We start from the raw sequence: 22,665 nt of genomic DNA, 5'->3' as shown, positions 1-22,665 counted from the left end.
AGTGCTCCCTCCTGGCTTTTTGTGTACCTGCTGGCTGGCAGAGCATGGGAAACTGGAAAGTCCTTGAATTAGGGTGAGCACTATTCAGCAGCAATTGAAACCTCAGTGTTTTATCACCATTATTCTCATACAAAGTCCAAAACACAGCACTGTACCAGCTAGTACGAAGAAAATTAACGCTATCACAGGTGAAACCAAAACACAGGGAGAGATTATTAGATGGTTTCATTTGTTGTGCTACAATATTTAATATCTGAAAGGAGAGCATTCTATGTATTTTAATGGGACATTGATTGGTAGTATTTCAGATTTTTATTTTTTTAACAGCTCATGATCACTTTCTACCATCATTTCACTTTCCATGGAAAGAGTCTGCCTAGAGAAACATTAGAAGCATTTGCTTATTAATTAATTATTTTGTTGTTGCTTGTTTTTGTTTAGGCTGTAAGATAATCCATTCTCATCTCAATTTGGTTTTGCTCCCTATAGAATATTTTAGTGCTTTATCTGGGATCCAGTTGTTTTAAGACATGTTTTATTGATCTCATGTGAAGCTTTGTTTATTTTTTTCTCTGAATATCTATAAAATGTACCTTCTCTCAGTGCAAATATTAAGTATCTGAGTTGTATATGGAGCAGTTGCAAGCAGAGGAAGAATTCTTTCTGGAAGGGATAATGAAAATAATTTAGAGACCAGTGATATGCATTAAGCCACTAATCATGCCTTTGCCAGCCTTTCACCGTGCCAAGCTACACAGGGCTTGAAACACACTGGGAATCCCCTGAATGTTGCACACCCGCATATTCAAAGAGGTGGCACTGTGTGCAGGAAGCTGCCCTCCAAAAGTATAATGATCCCTTCCACCTCCCAGCCCTCCCACAGCAGCCTCTGCTGAGATTCTTCTTATACCTCTGTAAATCTTTGCTTCACCTCTGCATCCATTTAGAGGTTGCACAGTATCAAAAAATATGCTGCAGAATATTCTTCTTATACCTCTGTAAATCTTTGCTTCACCTCTGCATCCATTTATCAAAAAATATGCTGCAGAACGTGTGACCTAAATTGAGCATCAGTCACATTTTATTTTAAATTATCTGAGTAATTTTTGGTTTACATTTTCATTCAAACTGAAATATTTTGGGAGCCTCTGGCTGCTGTGTTTTTCTGAGAAACACCAGCATTTTTAATTTTACAATTTTTTGTTGTGCTCAAAATTCAGAGAAAATATTCAGTACTTTTGCCTGATAAAGAATCAAAGGCATTTCAGAACATCAGTAATTCTCACAGAGACAAGAACTTTTTTTTTGACCACTTTTTTTTTGAACTTTTTTGTTGAGTAGAATAGCAAAAGTACCATAAGTAGCTAGGTAAAAGTTCATTGAAATCACTTTGAATGTGTTGTGAAAGAGATTTTTAAGGGGAGATTTTCTCAGATCAAAAGTACAACTTTTCTGTTGCCTTGTTAACTTCTTATTCTGCTTGTCCCATATCCTCTGCTGCTTATGATTCTTCTGAATCACAAGGTGTTAACATAACAGTCAAAACTTATTGTGATTCTTCTGACAGTCAGTCCTTAGACTAAATACAACAATCGCTTCCTTTACAGAGCTTAATTCTACTATCTTCTTCTTTGTATCAGCAAAGTAAAACAAAAAGATCTCGGGCTCAGTTGCACATATGCTGCTTCTAGATGCCATTGCACAATAGAAAAAGATTTTCCATTTTTTCAGAATAGTAAAAGATTATTGAATTCTAGAACTAGCATCCTAACTCATGCTTATAGATGCAGTTTTAGCTGTCATTTAAGTTATGGCATCTATCTCTTTCTCTGCATAAACAGTCCCTAAAACTATATAATAATTAATATTAACAAGGATAATATAGTGTTAACATAAAATATTAATTTTTAAATACATTTGAATCTTCCAAATCATAAATGATGTATTTTTTATGTTATTACTATATAGTGTTAAAGTTAATTATTCTGCAGATGACGTTGTGGCAAATACACTGTAGTGATTGGTATGCATTTCAGTGTTAGAAATCAGCAGAAGATTAATAGTATTTCTTCCCATGCTCTTCATCTAAGAGCATCATGAGCAACTAGCATGGAATAGCCTTAAATCCCACAGAGATATAATTTCACCCTTGGTGCTAAGGCATGATAACAGAATGCGAGCCTTTCACATAAATAATAAAGATATTTACAGATGCCTAGCTTGCCGGTTGTGTGTTTCAACTTGGGCTCCTAAGGGAAGTAGACAGTAATGGAAAAGCCTTTTTGGCCCAGTGTTGGACATTGCAGAAGAAATTCCTGGTTCAAATGCAGAATAACTAAAGGCATATACTATACTAGTCCTGCAAGACAGAATGCAAATGTACTTCTGTTTTGGAGAAAACAATTATATCTCTTCCTATGATGGCAGACATAACCTCAGGACCTGTAGAAATTTGTGGCTAGTCTGCATGCTGTGATTCTTTCCCCAAAGCTCTGCCTGAGTTTCACCTAGAGAGCCCACCTGCTCTTGCTGACAGGTGAAAAGCCCAGGGCTTTTTGCACAGCTGGTCACAACCTGTGAAATCCATCAGGAGCCGGTGGAAATGGCCTTGTGTCTGTTCACCCTCTGTGTTCTTCCCATTCCCACATCCTCTTTTCTGTTCTACTGATACTCATCTTGATTCCTTTCCCTATTTCCCAGGACCAGGGTGCCATGTTGTTGTTTCATTCTGTAGCTGCTTCTTCATTAAAGTGCTCCTGCTGAGCATAAAGTGGCCCTTACTTGAGCAAGTACATCGGGGGGAGTAACCTATATCAGGTTCATTTAACAGGGAACATTCTCCCCTACTTTTGCTATAGTTAAGACAGTCGTGGAGGCAATGATTTCCTTTTGCCATTATTGTGTTCTCCTTCACAGGGAGACATGGACTCTGGAAAGCTGTCTGACCTTACAGAGCAAGAAGTTGAATTGCATTTTGCCCAGGAATTGTAATGCTTAATTCCTGTCTGATTCAAATTGGCTCACATATGATATTCATTGCTATCTCTTCAAAACAGGCAAGGAAAGTACATGGAACCTTATTTCTGCCTTTCAAATGTCTAACTTCCGCCTGACTATTTCCACAGCTCAAGAATTCTCACAGAAAACTGGAAGAATCTCTTGCTTTCTGCCAGTGACACACTGATCATAACAGTGACGTGCTTTACCAAATACACTGCAGTGCCCTATAATGTCATGTATAGATATACATATACAGTAACATATCAAAATTAAGTGGCATACATTTTGGGATAAAGTCTCCATGATCTTGCATTAATCCAGTTCTTTCACTACCTAGTGCAAGGTTCTCAGCATCAGAGCACCCAATCACTCATATAGCAATGAGTATGTAAATACAATATATCAATATAATGAGTATGTAAAATGTTCAAAGAATTGAAAAGCAACTTAAAACAGATGAATGCACGCTTCAGCTACTTGAAGGACATTAATTTAAAATGTCAGTTCTCACATGTACTTGCCATACTAGCAAGGCAGCCTCCTTTGTCAGTGTTAACTACTCAGCATAAGCTCACTGATAAAATTAACAAGTCATAAAATTAACCCTCTGTTTTGGAAGGCTGGAGTTATTATACATAATGGGTTTTCACAATACAGTGGGTTTTCAAACTCAAAATTATGATGGTAGGAAAAATATTCTTTTAAGAGAAGATTCTATTAGAACTTAAGTGTTGCATCTACTTTTCCTTAACAAAAATATCTCAGTGACTGAAGAGTCTTGCAAGAGAGCTGCCATCTGGCAGAGAGGAAGCGAAAATAAAATGGGCCTGCTGCCTTAGTGTGGGGTCAAGGCTAATGGGAACACCAGAACCACCCTTGATGGATACAAGATGCCGGGAAGTTTTTGTTGGAAATGACCACAGAGGTTATTTAGGTGAATGTGATGGCTTAATACACAGAAAGAATAAATAGATTTGCCTGGCAAAAAAGCAAAGAAAATTATATACTAAGGGCTGAAACACATAACATTTTAACAAGAACATCATTGAGTGCATGTGATAATATTCTGTGGGGATCATGATAACATGCCCGAAGAGTAATAAAGTAGCATGATTTTAAAAGGAAATGCAGGCTTTATGAAACAATATTTCAGAAGATTTCATCCAAAACAGATAAAAAATATTCATAAGTACAAAGACTCAAAAACAGTATTAGGGCTGTATTAACCCCCTGTGATATGAAAAGGTAACGCCGCAGGTACTATGGTGAACCCATTTGTAATTTTTTACAAGTGACTAGAAAAAGTGGTGGTGATGTTGTTGTTGTTGCTGTTATTATTATGACACTGCAAGCCTGTGTAGGAGCCTCATGTATATCAGGACTCCATTGATTTAGATATTATACAAGCAGAGGTCAAAAATACTAGTTCCAGCCTAACAGAAAGGTTACTTGGTTTTGTAACAAATTTTTACAGAGTTTGATTTGGAAGTGATAGCCAGAAGTATTCCAGACAGTCTAAAAAAACTGGGTCTGTAGACAATCTCAGAAAACCCCTCAAAAACTGAAATATGTTGTCCTAACAATATAGTACCTTCATTTCCCACTTGGCTTATTCTGAATGTCTCCAGCTTTTCATGAATCTTGGCAACTCTGGAGTATGGGAAATCCATATGTAAAATTTATATTGAAGATTATAAAGTTGACTTTCAGTTCTAATAGTAGACATCTAAAAAGTTTAATTACTTGTCCTAATTACTTTGGTGTAAAGTTGCAGCCTATTAAAAAAAAAAACCAAAAAATTGATCTAACCTTTGAGCTCTCCATTTTACTGCAGATCGTACTTTTATTGGAGCAGGTGAACTAAAATTATGTTTCTATATTTATTTTGAAGAAGAGGAAGAAGAGGATTCCATGTGTAATAGGATTCTTATTTATCCAGAGAGGAAGATAAGCATATATGAGGATGGAACCACCTGCACAGTTACAGTAAGGAATAGCTTCAATCAGAGGAAAAGGTGGAAGGAGTGGTCCCTTGGGGCACCACAAAATATGAGAGAAAAGCAAGGAAAATAGGTGTAGTTTTGTGTTTCTTTTCCACCCATCTCTTCTTTCTTCACACACTAGTGACATTTGGTGAAGGATGTGAGGAGTACATTGCACAGTCTGTAGAGCGGAGATCTATATGGCAGATCTTCAGAGAGTCCTTACCTGAAATGCAGCAGTGCTGGTGCAGAGTGCTAAATCCTTTCAAAGTTTACTCTATCTTCCTTAGTTCCCCAGGATACCTGGTAATAACCAAGGTAAAGGGGCTTTCTATCACAAAGCCAAACCTCCACCCTCATGACATGCCATTATTGAATGGATGCACCCAGGGAAGATTCAGGGCCATTTCTTACGAGACCAACACTTTCTGACAATGCTGGCTTCTTGAGAGTTTATCCAGCTTTGTTTTGCAAGCAGAAGGTAAGATTCTTTAGCCTCACAGGCAGAATTTAAAGCTCAATGTTGGTGTTAAACAAATGCAGCCACGTGAATTCCAAGAACCATTGTACACACAACACAGGATATTGTTTCCCAAATGGAAAATTACAGTGCTGATAGTAGAGACAAGCACTGACAAGAAAAATGAAAAAATAAAAACCCAACAAAACAAAACCAAACTTAATATAAAACCAAACCTCAAATTTATGGTTCCAAGCCCTCTGCTTGTGCAAATTTTCCCTTTACACCAGTATAGGAATTTGTCCAAGAGCTATAAAATGAGTTCATCACTCCTTGGGCTACACTTTGGCTCTTGTATCCAAGAACAATATTTTAAGCATGGCTTGAGGAATAATTCAACGTAAGAATTTGATGAGAACAATTCAGGATTTTGCAAGCTCCATAGGAGGTTTTTTGAGGTTTTTTTTTCCTCCAGTAATAGCAGTTACTTGTATTTTTAATGATTGTGTTGCATGTTGTTTGATAGATGCCTCATTTCAGAGCAAATGCCTGTTTCAACTCATAGAATGATGTTGTGACACAATTAAGGAGAGAAAAACTAGAATTCATGGAGGGAAAACAACAGAGAAATTTTTTCTGTTCTATTTTAGTGAAACTTTTATCTTGCATTTTCCAGTTTATGTAAACAAATTATGGCCCAGAGAAAGTATGAAGCAGAAAACATCATCAAGACTGCAGAAGAGAAGGAATATGAGTACAAGGATCTTGTCATTGCCTTGTTTATTAGCATCTGGGGGAAGGGGGAAGAGGCTGTCTTAGAAAATTCAAAGAACTGGAACATCTGAGACATTTCAGCTAGAAATTGTGGTGCTCCCATGCAGTGTACATTATAAAAAATAGTTTTGTGACTCACAAGGGAGAAGTAATACTACAAACCAAGCTCTGTTGCTCCCCTCTTCTCCTGTGATGTAATTTGACATGATCGATAGAGCCAGATATGCTATGTTAACCTACAGTAAATTTGAAGAAAAATGTGGTTTTCAGTAAAATATGGGAAAAAGTTGCAATCTTTAGTAACTAAGAAATAGTTTTCAGACTTGACATTAGCAGTAAGAGCTTTTCCATTGAATGCAGACTGTCTTATGTGTTGTGATATTTGGCTTTCAGAGTCTGTGTTCAAGTACCTGCAACTTATTGATATTGACTGTGCTGTTCATCCAGCATCTCATCACATTACACATCCAACCCCTAACTGAAAAAGCAAAAGAGTTTTGAATTTCAGCTGTGACACAGAGTTGTAGAGGCTAGTTTTCCAGTGCATATTAAAGATTTTTTTAAAAACCTCCTTAGCCCTGGTAGCCCAAGCTACTTAGGATTAATATAAAAGTGGGATTTGATTTATTGCAAGCCGCTTTGAAAATCAGAAAGGCAGTAGCTGCAATTCATTAATATTGCATTGCAAAATTGTTTTGCTGTTGACTTGGACAGATTAGATGATCATCCTGGAGGCTGTGAGGACTTTAACATGAGTCATTCCAGCTGCTTGTCTACTTAATATCTCTCTTCACTACTTGGTACCATCAGCAGACACTCAGATGTGGAAACAGTGATAAGGTACAAGGGATATAGTAGCAAGTTTTTGTAAGCACTTCAATATCAAAGAACCTCTCGAGAGCTCTACATTCTGAGCTGAAAATCATGCCACATATGGTTACTGGTCACTATATATGCTGTAGCATAATTTGATATGGAAAATTAGGAGAACGCAGAGTGGTTTAGAAAGGAAGGGCCATCTGATTCAACAGATCTTCTCTGGCTTTTCCAATCTCCTTGCCTTTTCACTAAGATCCTGAATTCCCACGTTCAGAAATTAATTTAGGTCTATACTGAATTCACTGAAATACACTGTTCAAAGTGTCATTCCTTCCGATTTTCCACAGCATATCTCCCTTTCTCATACCTTAGGCTATTGTTTGTTGTTTAACACTAGAATACATTATCATTTTGAATCAGAAGAAATTGTATTTTAAAGGAATAGACCTTTTTCTGTTCATACACACTTGATCTGTGATGCCAAAAACCTGTTATCCATTCATTTTAAGTGCTACAGATTTCTACTCAAGTTAACTTCCCTTCTGGCTTTCTGATAAGAGATGTTTCTTTTAATCAGAGATGTGAATCACGTCATCTTCTTTACAGTACTCATCTCATCTTACATCCAGAGCACTTAATCTTCTTTTCTTAGAAGAGTAAATGGCCTGTAGTGCAATAACTACTACAGTTTATTAATTATCCTATTTGTCTGGCCCAAATTGATGCTGTGTTGTGAAAAACACAACAATTGGCACCATTTCTCTATCTGTTCAACTTAACATTTTAAGATCTTTAGATGATGCTGAATTGCAAGATGCTCTAGATGATTGACCTGTTTTAATTTCATGTGGTATCTCCTCTTCATTTCTTCTTTAGGCCAAATTATTTCTAGCCCTCCATAAGCATTGCTGAGAGGTTTAGTAAGGACTGCATATTGCAATATGTGGCCCATCTATACACAAACATAGGAATAACTTCTCCAAATGCCCTTCTAGTCCAGGATCCTGTCACTGTGAGAAACTGATAACTGTGGAATAGTATGGAAACATGCTAAGCACATATTAATATTTTCCTCAAGTACTCTCTTAGCCTCCAGCATTCTGCAGTTCCAGACCTTCCTGGGCCAGAGACAGTATTTTCATATTTGATAGTCCTTGTCAGATTTTATCCTTCATCAGTTTGTTTAATCACTTTTTGATCCCAGATAAACTTTCCACATTGGCAGTATGTCATGTCAGTGAGTTCCACAAGCAAAAGTACATTAGGTGACAGGTGGCCTCTTTTTGTTCATTATGAACCTGCCATTTACACATTTTTCAGTACCTTCTGGTTGTTTTGTTATGTGAACATCAGAGTAACTGGTCTTTCTTCATCTTCTCCATACTGCTCATGGTTTTATTGAGGCTAATGAGAAGAATTTTATCTCCGTGACACAAAATTGCCACACAATAATAAAATGATGTTGAGTAGTTTAAGAGAGAATTTACAGTGTAATAAATGTTGTAGACCATGTTTCACTTTTCTGACAAAACCACTGATAGAATTAATAAATCAAGGTTAAAAGTGAAAATGAAAGGACACGCTTTTAGCTATTGTCTAATAATATGCCTTATTTAATAAATCAGTAACCTTTTGCATTGGAGTGGTATGGCTTATTATGATTATGAAAATAATATATTTCTTTTCTGCAAATAGATATGCAAGACTGATATTTCAAGAGAAGACAGTGACTTCGTCTGCAAGGCCAGGGCATGAAAGAAATGAAAATAACAATTATTGATTTTTTTTCCTATGCTAAGAGAAACATTTGCCAGCTTTTATGAGGGGGAAAGAGCAGATGTTCAGCAAGAGAGAAGAGGTTTTCAGTTTTAGCAATAAGACATGATAATTTTTGCAGAGAACATTTCTTTGCAGTTATATCATCCTGAGATGGGGAAACAAATCAGAACACCAAAATATAAATAGTGAAAAATACCCTAAAATGGCATTATCTTGCAAGTATACTGGAATTTTTTTTTTTTTTAGGAGGGGGTGAACAAATTATTCAAAAGATTCAGCTTCTTTCTTGTTTGACAGACTAAGGTGTGGTTGTGTTAAAGAGATTGAATATATACTTGTCACGTGACTTTTAATTTGGACATTTGCTGAACTATGTTGCTGCACTCAAGTCTACCACCCTGAATTTCAAAAGGCCTGAAAACAACAGGACTCTGGAAAGATGTACCAGACAAGCCAGACAGGACATTGGGACAGGATCAGGGCTGAACCCCTGACAGTCATTCAGCTTCATTGGGCTAACAAAGTAAAGAGATTACTTTTATTCTCTTGGCAGAAAAAGCATCACTAGTCTTTACAGAATATACAAAGTGCTATGACACATTACTGAAATGTCACTCTGCAGGAATCGTGGGAACATGGGAACGTGAAATGTTAATGAGGAAGTCTGTTTTCCAAGGCTATGCAATTGGTTACTGTGCTTTTCAGTGCATGAATTCAGAGTAATCTACTACTTAAAGAAATTAGGGGGAAAAAATAGAATCAGAAAAGGGTTATGTAACAATGCCTGAAAAAGCTGGGAATTCTATTTGATGTCCTCTCGGAGTGCTGGAACCTCCCCAGACATGGTCACTGGCATTTAGGAGGAAGACTGTTCTGACTGTCCTGTCCCTTGTTAGCCGCTGCAGCACCCTGCAGCTGGGTTGTGGAGCCCCAAAGCTATACATCACCCCCAGCACCACAGCCCCTGGTTACAGTTAGACTGGGCTGCAGCTGGCATGCATTGCAAAGGAGCAGCCAATCCCTCCTCATGGTACTCAGGTGACTAAGGCATAAACCTGGCGTGAATTGATTGAGTGGGCATCTTAGCAACAGTACCCGTTGATTTGCCTGAGGGTCAGGTTTTGCAAGAGAGATCTGATGGGCTGGCTTAAGGACAGCTGCATGAGGCTCAATAAGGCATAGTGCTGGGTTCTGCACTTGGGTCATAACAACCCCATGCAGTGCTCTGGGCTGGGGCAGGAGCAGCTGGAGAGCTGTTCAGCAGAAAGAGACTTAGGGGTACTGGTCAACAGCCAGCTGAACATGAGCTGAACATGCCCAGGTAGCCAAGAAGGCCAATGACATCTGGGCCTGTATCAGACATAGTGTGTCCACCAGGACGAGGACAGTGACTGTCCCACTGTACTCCACACTGGTAAAGCCATACCCCAAATCCTGTGTCCAGTTCTGGGCCCCTTGCTCTGAGCTACTGAAGTGTGTCCAGAATGGGGCAACAGAGCTGGTGAAGGGTCTGGAGCACAGGTCTTACAAGGAGCAGCTGAAGGAGCTGGGGGTTTTTAGTCTAGAGAGAATGAAGCTGAAGGGAGAATTTATTACTCTCTATAACTGCCTGAAAGGAAGCTGTAGTGATGTGACACTTGTTCTTTTCTACCATGGCTCAAGCGAAAGGATGAGAGGAAATGGCTTTAAATTACACCAGGGAAGGTTCAGATTAGACAATAATTTTTCTCTGAGAGTGGTTAGGCATTGGAATAAGTTGCCCAGAAAAGTAGTGGAGTCACAGTCTCTGGAACTGTTCAAGGGGCATCTGGATGTGTACTTGGGGACATGATTTAGGGGTGATTATGGTGATGCTAGATGGTCTAGAACTAGATGATTAATTAGATGATGAAATAGATGATCCTTCAGGTCTCTGACAACCTTGGTGAGTCTGCGTGACGATTCCATCTGATTATTTCTTGTGCCTTGTGTCATATCTGTTCAGCCCCACATACCCCTTGTGCCTTCCATATCTCCGCAGGCTGGCTTCCCCCAGCTCCACCCACTGTCTTCTGTTTCCAGTAGGAGTACAAGGCTTTATTTGGTTTTCATTTGGATGATTGTGAGAAATCAATTTTCTCACAATCATCAGATAACAAGGCCTTGGATTTCTATGGCAGCTAGGCCATGACATTGGAATAGTGAACATGTCAGGGTATAGACAGATATATTTTTAATTGGAACAACTTAAACTATAAAATTTGAGGCCCTGCTTCAAAACTAAGACGTGGTCCTTCTATAGCAGCCCTAGAAGATTAATGTTTGCAAATAGATTAAAACAATGTTTAAGGCCACCTTCTCTGTCACCTTTCAAAGTGCTAAATTCATTGAAAAGATGAATTTAGCTTTTGCTTAAAGCGGTGACAAGTGCTAATGAAATTGTATTGTTGAAAGTGCAACATTTTCCTTAGAACAGCTTCTTTAGAGAGCATGACAGCTCACTGATTGGGCATAGCAGTCTCCTCCCTGTGAATTTTTTGCATGTTGCAGAGGCTAATTCACCAGGTTTTCTAGCCCAGTGCTGCTAGTGAAAGCAGCTAGTAAAAGCTAGCTAGAATATAATGAAAGGCTATAGCTGGGCTAGCGTGTACTTTCATAAACTGGCGTATGGAAGTAAGTTCTTAAGTCCATATTTCTGTAGAAATACAATTCTAAATGAAACAGAATTGTGATATTGTGTGGTCTTATGATAATGCAGCTGCTTTCAGATAAGTATAAAGAAAATCTACTCTAATTTGTATACATAAAGTGATCATACAGCTACATTATTTATTTTAAAGTCATAGCATATTAAGTTAAAACTCTAATGCTTTTAATCCTGTCATAACTTTAGCTAGACTGAATATAAAGGCTTTATTTACACATAACTATAACCTGTTCAGCACAAAACCATTTGAAATGTATGTGTCTCAAGCAGCAGTGAAATTACAGTGTGTGTGGCACAGACTTTACACTGCAGAACACTGGTGATACCTGTGAGCTTTGTAATAACCTGCATTTCTTATTAAAGGATATGCTGAAGGCATCTCTTTGAAGCACTCAGAACCTTTACACTGTGATCAGTGAAGTAATGTTTTCATTCACTGGTGCTTCTTGGATAAAAACCTCCTGGCCTTGTTGAGAGTATGGCAACAGCAAAAAGGCACCCCACCTCTCTTCACTGCTGTTATGGCACAACCCTGCATGCTTGGACTCTTAAGATAAAAATCAAAAGAAGCTCTCAACAGATGCAATTTGTTTCAGGCACCTTGCAAACAGTTGTGTCAAGTCCTAGGCTTCAGTTCAAAAAGCTCTGAAGTATGTGCTTCATTTTAGGCATACAACTAGCAGAGTCCTTAATGCTTTTTTGAGCTGAATGAGTGTTGAGTCAGTAGCCACTGACTTTTAATAGAGAAGGAAACATGCATTTTGAAGAAGTTCCTTTGGCCCATACTTGTGGTTTTGATGGAACTGAACTGAAGTGGAAGGTGCTCTGAGACCATGGGTAGACGCACAGCATGCCATAGATGATCAGTGTTGCACAGGTTATCTTGTATTCATTGCGGTGCCATCTGTCAAGGTGACCACCCTGTATAATACTTTTGTTGATATCTTGAAAGGCAATAAATTCTATCTTCATAAAGATGTTGAGGTGTTTGAAGTAATATGAATGACAGAGATGGAGAAACCTCAGGACTTCTCAGTTCTGGTTAAGTCCTCTGTCCAGTGAACTCTTGTGCCTTCAGGGACAGAAATGGACACAGCTCCAGTCAAGATCTGGGAAGAGCACCAATGAGCCCTGTGCCTTGTGCTTACCTGTAAACTGAATTCTTGGTGTCAATACTAACAAGTCAGCCTTGCTACAACTTCAAAGAGACACAGCTTGGTGTGTGATGTTACACATCAGAGGTGATGTTACTCTAGAGGAGATTGTCCTTCATTTTCCTGAGTTACATTGAAAACTCAGCGCAGAATCCTACCAGAAATAGACTGGATATGTACTGAAAAAACATAAGATTTGAAGAGCGATTGGGGATTTTTTAAAATGCTTTTTCAAAATCTCTTGATTTAAGATGTGACAAAAAAAAAGAAAAAAGCCCAGGACAAAAAACCAACCAAACAAAAAACAACCAAAAACAAAACTTAAGGTTACATGTTTTATTGTCTCTGGTTTTCATTAATTTTTAAAGTAATGAGTCAAAGAAAAAAAAAAAAAAAAAAAAAAAAGCCCAGGCCAAAAACCAACCAAACAAAAAACAACCAAAAACAAAACTTAAGGTTACATGTTTTATTGTCTCTGGTTTTCATTAATTTTTAAAGTAATAATTCAAATAAATTGCTGAACAAAACCTGTAGCAGAGGTTATATGATGAGCAGATGTAAGAGCCATTTTAATATTTGATGAGACCAAAACGTTCTCATCACTAACCATCTTTTCATGGCACTTGCTTTTTTAATGGGTTTATGTGGCTGCATATTTCCAACAGACTAACTTTTTTTGTCTTTCTAATTAAATACCTCTAAAGACTGGCTTAAAAGTGGTGGTGGTTTGGAAGTGTTTGGTTGTCATGTCAGTTTAGGTTATGATAAGGTGGGAAATTGAGTGTTTGGTTGCATCTCAGTATGTTGGTGTGTTCAAACTCTCCACATCGAGGGCCCTCTCAATCAAAGGTTGATAAAAAATACCAAAGCACAGAGACTTACAACCAGTCTTCTGCCAGAGAGATATACTGTTAACATAGAGACAAGTGGGCCAAATTGGAAAAAGCACTTAAAATGTGTATTCATTCTCTATCAATGCAGTGCACAGGAAATGGATCCCTTTTTAAATGGCTTGGACACCTGTGCAGAGAGACCTGCATGGAGTCAGAAGCACATCCACAGTGTAGCCAGAAACTGAAATAGGGAGCCACGCCTGTCATTCAACAACCTGCAAAGTAATATTCCTCCATAACTCACTCATATATCTCATGTGGAGAGAGTAGAAAAAGAACCTCATAATAAACCAAGTCTAAGTCTATGAACATTTTAGCATGACTTTCTGTTTCTATGAAATCAGTAGTGAACGTGGATTTCATTACTGATGAATGTCTAGTGATGCACAGAACAGGACTGAGCTCCCACAGTCATTGCTGTTTGGTGTGCTGCACTAATCGTTGGCAATTCAGTGTTAGTGCAGCATTACCATAACCCTAATGTATATCCTGTGTGATTTAGAAATGTTAATCCCAACTGTTGTGTTTTTCTTCCGTTCACTGTTTGAACATGAGAACAAGAAGGCCATTATTTATAACAAATGTTACATCTCAAAGGAGAAATTATGTTTCAAATTTACAGAATCCTGAAAGTGTAAATGTGGTTTCATAACTAAATATATTTTCAGAACGGAAAATGAGTTAATCAAGAGTAAGATGTCCTTGAAAAAGCTTTTTTTTTTTTTAAATTTTTTTTTTTAATCTTCCTTGGAAATATTCTCAGCTGTCATGGTACAAAAGTAACTAGCATATCTGTACATCCATATCACAGTATCTCAGCAGTTACACTGTTTAAAAATTACTTAAATAGATTTCTTTGTTGATGTGGTCCAACCACAGTAGGACATGCCAGGAACAATAAATTGTTTTGAACCTGGACATAAAAATACTTAAAAAAATTTAAATTAAGGTTAGGAAACCTACATCTAAGGAAGCTTAATTTTCTGAGGAAAGTTAAAAATGTTCTGAAAGGTCTCAGAAAGACATTAATTCAGTGAAGATCCCATTCAACAGAAGTTGATTTGAGGTAGGAATCCGTATCTTACAAGTTGTTTGTTATCAAGGGAATATATCCAAAGGACTGGTGGTTTTTTTTTAATGGACAGGGTTGTTAACATGGAACAAAATAATTTGATGTATTAACTGTGACACTTAACAACAGAAAACAGCACTGCTTTAATTCAGTCAAAATTAGGATATTCAACCATACAGATCCAATCCTACCATTTCATACAGTCAGACCATGGTGTCTTCATATATTTCAGTTGATGTTACAGAGTTTCTAAGAGAATAATCTTTCCAGATTTCATTTAATGAATCTTTTTCAGTTTCTTGAATGTTAAAATAGAGAGTAAAACTGGCCTAATTCAAAGTTGGTTTGTAATGTAATATGGACTTTCCTGTTCCTTAGGTAGGGTGTGCCAAGTAAATGTTCAAGATTAGTTCAGACTTCAGAAACAACATCTTTTGAGATTTTTGTTGAGGAACATATTGTGTGGTACTTATTGTTGCTGGGGGAGAGGAGTTGGAACCATGAATCTGCTGTTCTTCAAAGCTCCTCAAAGTGAATGTTACCAGATGGGAAAAAAAAATAAACCATGGATTCTCCATGTTTAATGTCATCAGACTGCCTTGTGAGGGTCTGAAGAAACTATTTCTAACTCTTTTATTTGCTTTTCTCAGGTTGGGGGTCACACCATGCTGCCCATTCGTTGGATGCCTCCAGAGAGTATAATGTACAGGAAGTTCACCACAGAAAGCGATGTCTGGAGCCTGGGGGTTGTATTATGGGAAATCTTTACTTATGGCAAACAGCCATGGTATCAGCTCTCAAACAACGAGGTTCGTGTAATATATTCTCAAATTGAATTGGAAAAGCTGTTATGCTAATTATTGGTGTGGCTTCTCTAGAAAAAGGACAGCAACAAATTTATTTCTTAAAGGCCGACACATATATATGGCAATTTTTTGTGTTGTCATTAACCATATGCTTGAATTTCTTCTTTTTTACCCTTTTCTCCCCTGAATGGATGGAAGGTGTTGAAGCAGAACCAGAACAGTTGCAATTTAATTTTTTCCTTTGCATAGCATAAAGTCTGTTCTGGATAGACTATGAGACAATAAAAAGGATCTTAGCTATCTCCTGAACAGATGCATCATACATGGTTCTGTTTCAGAGTGGTTGTCCATAACCAGACAGATTAGATTGAAGTAATCAAGATATCTCATGATTTCTAGGCAGTCACAAGTATCCCCCTTCCAGAGATTAGCCACCATGATACTCAATAGTTTGCAGAGGGTAGAGAGAAGGAGAGGCACTGTTGCTTTATGAGCAGGTTGAAAATTTATCCTCCCTCTGAGGTAGTAGTTGGGTAGAAAGAGAACCTATGGGATTAATTCCCAGCTCCAATTTCCTTATGGAGTGGTCAGCATGGGTAAAGTTAACATGAGTGAATTTATTGCTCTTTGACCACTTACATTACAGTGAATTTTCCAGATTGTATACTGCTGCTCATTCATCTGCCTAGAAAAACAGTCCTTTCCAAAGATGGCTTCATGGCAGCCACCAGTGAGGCTGCTGTGGTTAAATTTAACTCTTACATGGGTGAACTCTATGTAGCTGGCACAGCTGTGGTGATCCTTTGCTTGTGATTTCTCATAGGTGATTGAGTGCATCACTCAGGGCCGAGTCCTGCAGCGACCTCGCACATGCCCAAAGGAAGTGTATGACTTGATGCTGGGCTGTTGGCAACGGGAGCCTCACATGAGGCTCAACATCAAAGAAATCCACTCCCTCCTTCAGAACTTGGCCAAGGCATCTCCAGTCTACTTGGATATTTTAGGCTAAAGTCTCCTAGCATTTCTTCTGGGCTGCGGGAATGAATGTGTTCAACTGCCGCTGAACTACATTCAAATGTGTTCTTAACTTTGACAGTATTAATGACAAAGTTGTGGAGAAGCTTTCAAAGGGCAAGCAATGTGTGCTTCTCCATCTGTAGACACAGTATTGACTTTTTAGACATTATCAAGACGTATCTTCTCTCTTTCTCTCAGTTTCTATCTTTTTTTTTCCCTTCTCTCCTGTCTTTCTAATCAATTTGGCTTCTGCATTATTGTAACTCTGCATAGACAAAGGCCTTAAAAACCCAATCTGTTATATCAGCAGACTCTTCAGTTTGCCCACCAAACTAACAATGCCTTGTTGTATTCATGCCTTTGATGTGGATGAAAAAAAGGGAAAAATATATTTGACTAAAACTTTGTGATTTCTGCTGTATAGCTACTGGGAGTTTCTATGGATTCACCTCATTTTTTTTGCTTCAGCCTGTGGGTGGAAAAAGAAGACTGGTGTTCTCTACATGAAGAATGTTCTTTGCAGGGATAAAGCCAGATAGAAAGAAGACACTCATGTGTGATACACTATCTGGAGGACCTTGGGAAATCAGGTGGCATCCAACCCTACAAGAAAACACTGAAGTGATTTGATGGAAGACAAGAAGGGGTCTAGCCATTTCCCTGAAGAGTCTTTCTGAGGACTAAAGGGATTGTTTAAGGAGGTGCTTTGCCAGCACCATTCATTGCCAGAACCAAGTAAAACAAAATAAGATGCTGCCTGCACTGCACGCAATTGTGTTACAACATGATAAACTAAACGTGTGCCCTTTTTTGTCTTCTGGTAGGATATTGTCATGCCACTGGTGTAAAAATGTTCTCCAGCTAGTCTTTTCTAGTAAAGGCTGAAGCTAGATTTAGTTACATACAATATTAATTTCAAGATTACATGTTGAAACTAAGGATTTTGATAGGACAAACTAGAAATGCTGAGGCAGGCATATCTTACACTGTGCTTGTCCAGCAGCATATTCCTTCCTTCCTCAATCCTTTCTTTTTTCTTTTTTTAACCATGCAAGCAAAACTGTGCATGGTCTTTGTCGATTAATGCCCTTTGTGAAGAAACAATCATTCATCTCGTAGTACACCCTCGTAGACATAGTAAACTCATAATGATATAACCTATATTTCATTAGAAGGGGCTAATGGATGACATTAGCCATGTTTAAATGCCTTTACAATGTTATAGATATTATAGGCTGATATAACATGAATAATCTAAAGCACGGAGATCACTGGTTATGTTTGAGACATAGCAGGGGATAAAGATCTCTAGAAAAAACAAATTACTCTGTGGTTATGGCTTGCTATTCAGAGTGCAAAGATTCTGACCTCAGCGTCATTTTTGTATTGGTACTATTGCTGTCATAACCAACATATACACTTTATTAAATAATTTATTTTTGGTTGGATTGGCATTGTATATGTATAACATTTGCATGGCCACTGTGTTGATGACCGCTGCATGGGCATACATGTTGTTTTTCAAACTAGAAGTTGACAATTTGAAATTTAGAGCTAGGATTATTTTTAATATGAATTCTTACAGATGAAAACCTACCTTACCTATTCCTCAAGACTTCTGCCTCCCTCTGTGAGGGGGCGTTATTGCAAAAAAGTGATCTTTCTTTCCATTTTCTCTTTTTATTATTTCTTATTGATATGAGCCAGATCAAAATAGTCCATCTTCGTGTTGGGGATATTTTATTTAATAAATTAAGCATTTTATTTTTGTAAGTGTTCCCATAGCACATTTAATATATAATTTGCTCGCATGTATTATTTATTGAGGCACTTTAAGTTTTTCCTTCAGAAGCTTTTAGAGTTAGCTTATAAAAATTCTGAACATTTTCAGAAGAAAACAGTTCACTGGACACTGATGAAGTTTTACCCTTCTCAATGTCATTGAAAAGGCAGCATTACAAATAAACATGACAGTGTAACTACAAAGCCATACTCAGTATTTCTTTAATAAACTAGATGTTATTTCTTAACTGCTACTGAACTGGAAACACATAAAAAGCCAGAGGAAGATTCCTATAAAATGGGCCTTAAGATTTTATCTAGACTGTCTTGGAAGTTCTCACAGAAAACTAGAAAAAGACTGAGCATCCAGTGAAACCCATTCTCTTGAGAATATGAATGTTATATTTTAAAGGAATTTGAAATTGATCTTCAAAATAACAGTGGTGGAAAAGAAAGATATCAGAGTCCTCTTACTGTGCAGTAGGAAGAGGGTGCAGTTGGTGGAAGAGGCTGCTAAGTTTCTACCTGCATGTTCTGTCTTAGTTTCTTCTGAGGTGAAGAAAAAAGCATCTGAGATGATGCTTTTACTGTGAAAGAGTTCCAGCCCAAAAGCAAGCAGTTGTGTTTTGCAAGCACTGAAAGAATGTATACCAAAAATAACCACAAGACCCTGAAATGTACTTAGTGGCATCTTCTTTTTGGTTTACTAGTGAGACTTTTAGAGTCATTTCAGAGAATAAATAGTATTAAAATGCATTGTGCAATAACATAGCAGTTTGTTACATTTCTAAAGGACCAAATGTTCTACAGAGCCACCACCTATAACCTTGACCTATATCGTTAATGTTCTTGATAGTGCATAAAATGTATAATCACAGTAGAAAAGCTGTAAACTGTAGCTATACATAGTTTGCCTTTGTTCATGAAAAGATGGGTAAGTGTAGCAGAGTGAGCAGAGAAGAGGAAGAAATATGTTCAAATCATAATGAAGGGTGAGTATATGTGCATATTCATCATGCTTGCACTGTCAGGTAAATCGTGTACACTAAGTATGACAATCAGGCTCATTTAAAAAGTCTTTCTGGACATAGGACTTTCTGTGCTATGAACTGACCATATATATATATATAATATATGTGTGTTTGCATATGGCATATATATATATACACGCACATAGCATATACATGTATGCCTATGTCTGTTGTATTTTACTTATATATGTGCAGACATGCATGCACATTATGTATGGGCTGTGTGTATATGTATAAATTTACATACACCTCTGTTATTACAAATTATGATTAGAGTGCTATTAATAAATTGATAATGTCTGCTGAGTAACCAAATTTTTTTTCTTTTGATATTTCTTTTTCTATATTTGTAAGATTCAACTTTGTAACTGGTGTGCAGTAGAGGCAGTGCTAGAATGCCAGAGATTTAACAACGAGCACTTTTCTTCCCCAGATGATTGCATAAAAACATTTCTTCCATTCCCATCTCACTTGTTGATTTCTCACAATTAAATTAACAGATAGGCTTCCAAGCTCAGAAAACAGAGTTTGTTTTACTGTCTTTTCTGGGTTTGTGCTCCTGTTGTTTTATTGTTCTAGCACAACAGTGCATCTCCATTCTCATTTTGTACTTGCCTGCAGTAACTAAATAATTCCAAGAATGAGCTGGACTATTCACACTGCAACATGACTTGGAGAACAAGAACACTGACATTCAGGAGTAATAATAGTAGCATTCGTCGCACTCTCTCCTTCACTCTCAATAGATCTGCAGAACTCAGAACTGGCTGTGGAGAAAAACACTTATAAAGCAACAGCATCCCATGATGGCTGATGGAGTGTACACTTTTAAAAGGACTGCATTCATTTTGACCTGTAAAGCAAAATATCTATATATTGTCTACAGGTTAATAAGTAACTGCTTTTTTTTTGATCTTGTTCTTTTTTTTATCCTTGCTACTTTTTATCACTTTCTTTCCTTTTCTCTCTTTTCCTGTCTTTCCTCCTTCTTTCCTTCTCTTTTATTTCTTTCTTTCCCTCTCTTTTTGTCTCTATCTGTACCCTCCCCACCTTTATAAGAGATTGTGGTTGATGTAGACTTTTACAAAACACTTTAAAAAGAAATTAAGTAACCCAAATGACTAAGGTATAATGTATATGTGCTAGAACTAGTCCATATTTGGGTTGTTGTGGCCTGTAACTGAATTTCAAATACTGCTATAAAATGTGAGGGAGGGGAGAGGGGAGGGACTGAAGAGGAAGTTGTGTTGGGATTGCTAAAGAGAATGACGGTTTCAATAGCACAGGAAGTTATGTTTTATTTTTGTGAGGGCTGGAATAAACCACTGCTGCTTTGAAGAAGAGGTCATTTAGAGCCTTAGTTAAAACAACTTTGTTTGGGCAGGGTGGGGGGATGTATTGTTCATCACAAATATGAAGCAAAAAAAGAAAAAAGTGTACATGTTGCAGGGAAAACACTGTGAAATTCACAATAGAAACCAAGTGACTATTTTGCCATCTTTTAAACATATGTCTCAGGAGAAGAAATGGGAAATGATGGGTGTTATTTTTCCGTCTATGCATTCTGCACAAGGTCTGTGGGGATTTTTTGTTTGCTTGTAGAAGGTTCTGAGTGATGACTGGCTGATGTTTTATAAACACTGAATATTTGAGCAAGGATTATGGAAGCTGCTAGTAAGTGAGGCCATTGATTAGAATACATGAGAAAACAGAACAAATCAAATCTATCCAGAGGCCTAATTCTTGCAGCTTATGTGTATGTTTCTGTAACTTATGGAAAAGCACCTAAGAATGTTTTATATACAAATAATTTAATTTAACATTTATGTTTAATTGAATCACCACTAGAGAGAGAATCAATTAATTATGAAATATTTGTCCCAGCCCTTCTCTCCACCTATACTTTATGTGTATATATTTCTAGATATCACTCCGTTTGTCACTTTAGGTAAAGAGGAAGATATCTACATACAAATATAAATCTCTATATTGTCACCAAATTGTGACCTGGTGTGTAGAGCTATCTTTCTCCTTTCTTTTTTCCTTTTTTTTTAAAATTTATTTAATGTGATGTCTCTGTGGAAATATTTAGTGGTTCTTGTTTTGCAGTTTGTTACAAGTAGTCATTGCTTTAAAACTTTCATTGCATCTTGGCTGATTTCAAAGTGATGCCTAGGTATCAGTGTTAAAAGTTTTGTTTGTGAATCATGTGACCAGCTTCTCTCAACATGACATGGAAAGTCTCTTGTATTACAGTGTATTTAATAAAAATTATGTCTTACAATAAAAAATGTCATCCAAAAGAAAGACAAAATTATTACTTTAAAACACTAAAAATTTTATGTAGTGTTGTGTGTTGTTTTCTGTTGTTTGAATGCCTTTGTTTACCTTTATTCTTCTTAGGATGAAATTAAGGAAATGTTTGGTATACTTAGAAGCATGGCAGGTTTGCAGTCTAAAACTGTGAAGCAAAAGCAGGTCGCTGAACTCATAGTTCATGGAAGAGTTAACCAAAATTAATAGGACTAAGGAATGGCCATCTTGATTGTAGACACATTTTTTTTGTCTTTAGTATCCAAAGGAGGATCTTATTCAAATTCTTGTTAATTTGGGCAGCTGGCAGCAAACATCTGCTTATCTTCTAGCAGAAGCAGGCCTTCAGGTATTTTCTGGCACTTTCCTAAAAGTGTCCCTCAAACTGCAGCCCTGTTAAAAATGTAGTTTTTTCTTTTTAACTCATGTCAGTCCACTATGAATATATTGTGAACAAATATAGCATTAAATCTAAGTCCTTGATTAAGATTCAGAACATGGACAATCAAAGGAAGGTTCAGCAACTGTATTAGTGATCCCTCCATAATCTCGCTTGATCTCAACCAAGCACTTCAAGGTCAGAGTAAAACAATACAAGAGCCACTTCATGAATGTATGTGTTTTCTTCTGCCAAGAGACCTCTTCAAGATTAGATGAGCTGCCTATAAACATTCAAAAGGTCAAAGGAAAATAATCTACTGAGAAGAAGCCTCAGGATTAAACCTGTCCAAAGCTGAAAGTATCATTAAAACACTAAAAAATTTTGTGGAAAATTCATGTTCATGCAGTGGCTTAGAAATGCCTTATCTGCTTTCATGGTAAAATCCCGATGCCTTCTGGATTTGTTGGGTTTTTGTTATCCCAAAAATGAGCACCTCTCTGCAGGCAAGAGGTTGTGATGAAGTCTGTTTGGGAGCAGTGAGAACTTCAGAAACCCCCAGCATATAGCATCACGCTGCAGCACCATCAGCATGGGTGCAACAGGCTGCACACACTGCACCCCTATTCCCTTTCCTCAGAAATTTTTAAGGCTAGGGGCATGCAGCTGCAGCAGGGACAGGACACTACCACTCCTCATGGAGGCTTTGCACCTAAGA

The 22,665-nt window shown here is 37.5% G+C and overlaps 1 protein-coding gene across 2 annotated transcripts in view; it reads left to right on the top strand.

Annotated features, from left to right (window-relative positions):
* The window catches only part of NTRK2 (neurotrophic receptor tyrosine kinase 2), a 196,596-nt gene extending 175,004 nt beyond the window's left edge, over positions 1–21,592 (top strand). For both annotated transcript variants that reach the window (XM_039729678.1, XM_039729683.1), the window contains 2 exons: positions 15,270–15,428; positions 16,249–21,592. In XM_039729678.1, the coding sequence (XP_039585612.1) occupies positions 15,270–15,428; positions 16,249–16,434 (345 nt within the window). In that variant the 3' untranslated portion in view covers positions 16,435–21,592. The remainder of the gene's footprint in view (positions 1–15,269; positions 15,429–16,248) is intronic.
* Positions 21,593–22,665: the final 1,073 nt, after the last annotated feature.

This window comes from Passer montanus, unplaced genomic scaffold, assembly GCF_014805655.1.
Source record: "Passer montanus isolate IOZ18808 unplaced genomic scaffold, ASM1480565v1 scaffold7, whole genome shotgun sequence".
NCBI classification, from domain to species: domain Eukaryota; kingdom Metazoa; phylum Chordata; class Aves; order Passeriformes; family Passeridae; genus Passer; species Passer montanus.
Note: the sequence above shows the minus strand (reverse complement) of the source record. Positions and strands in the feature narration are given on the sequence as shown.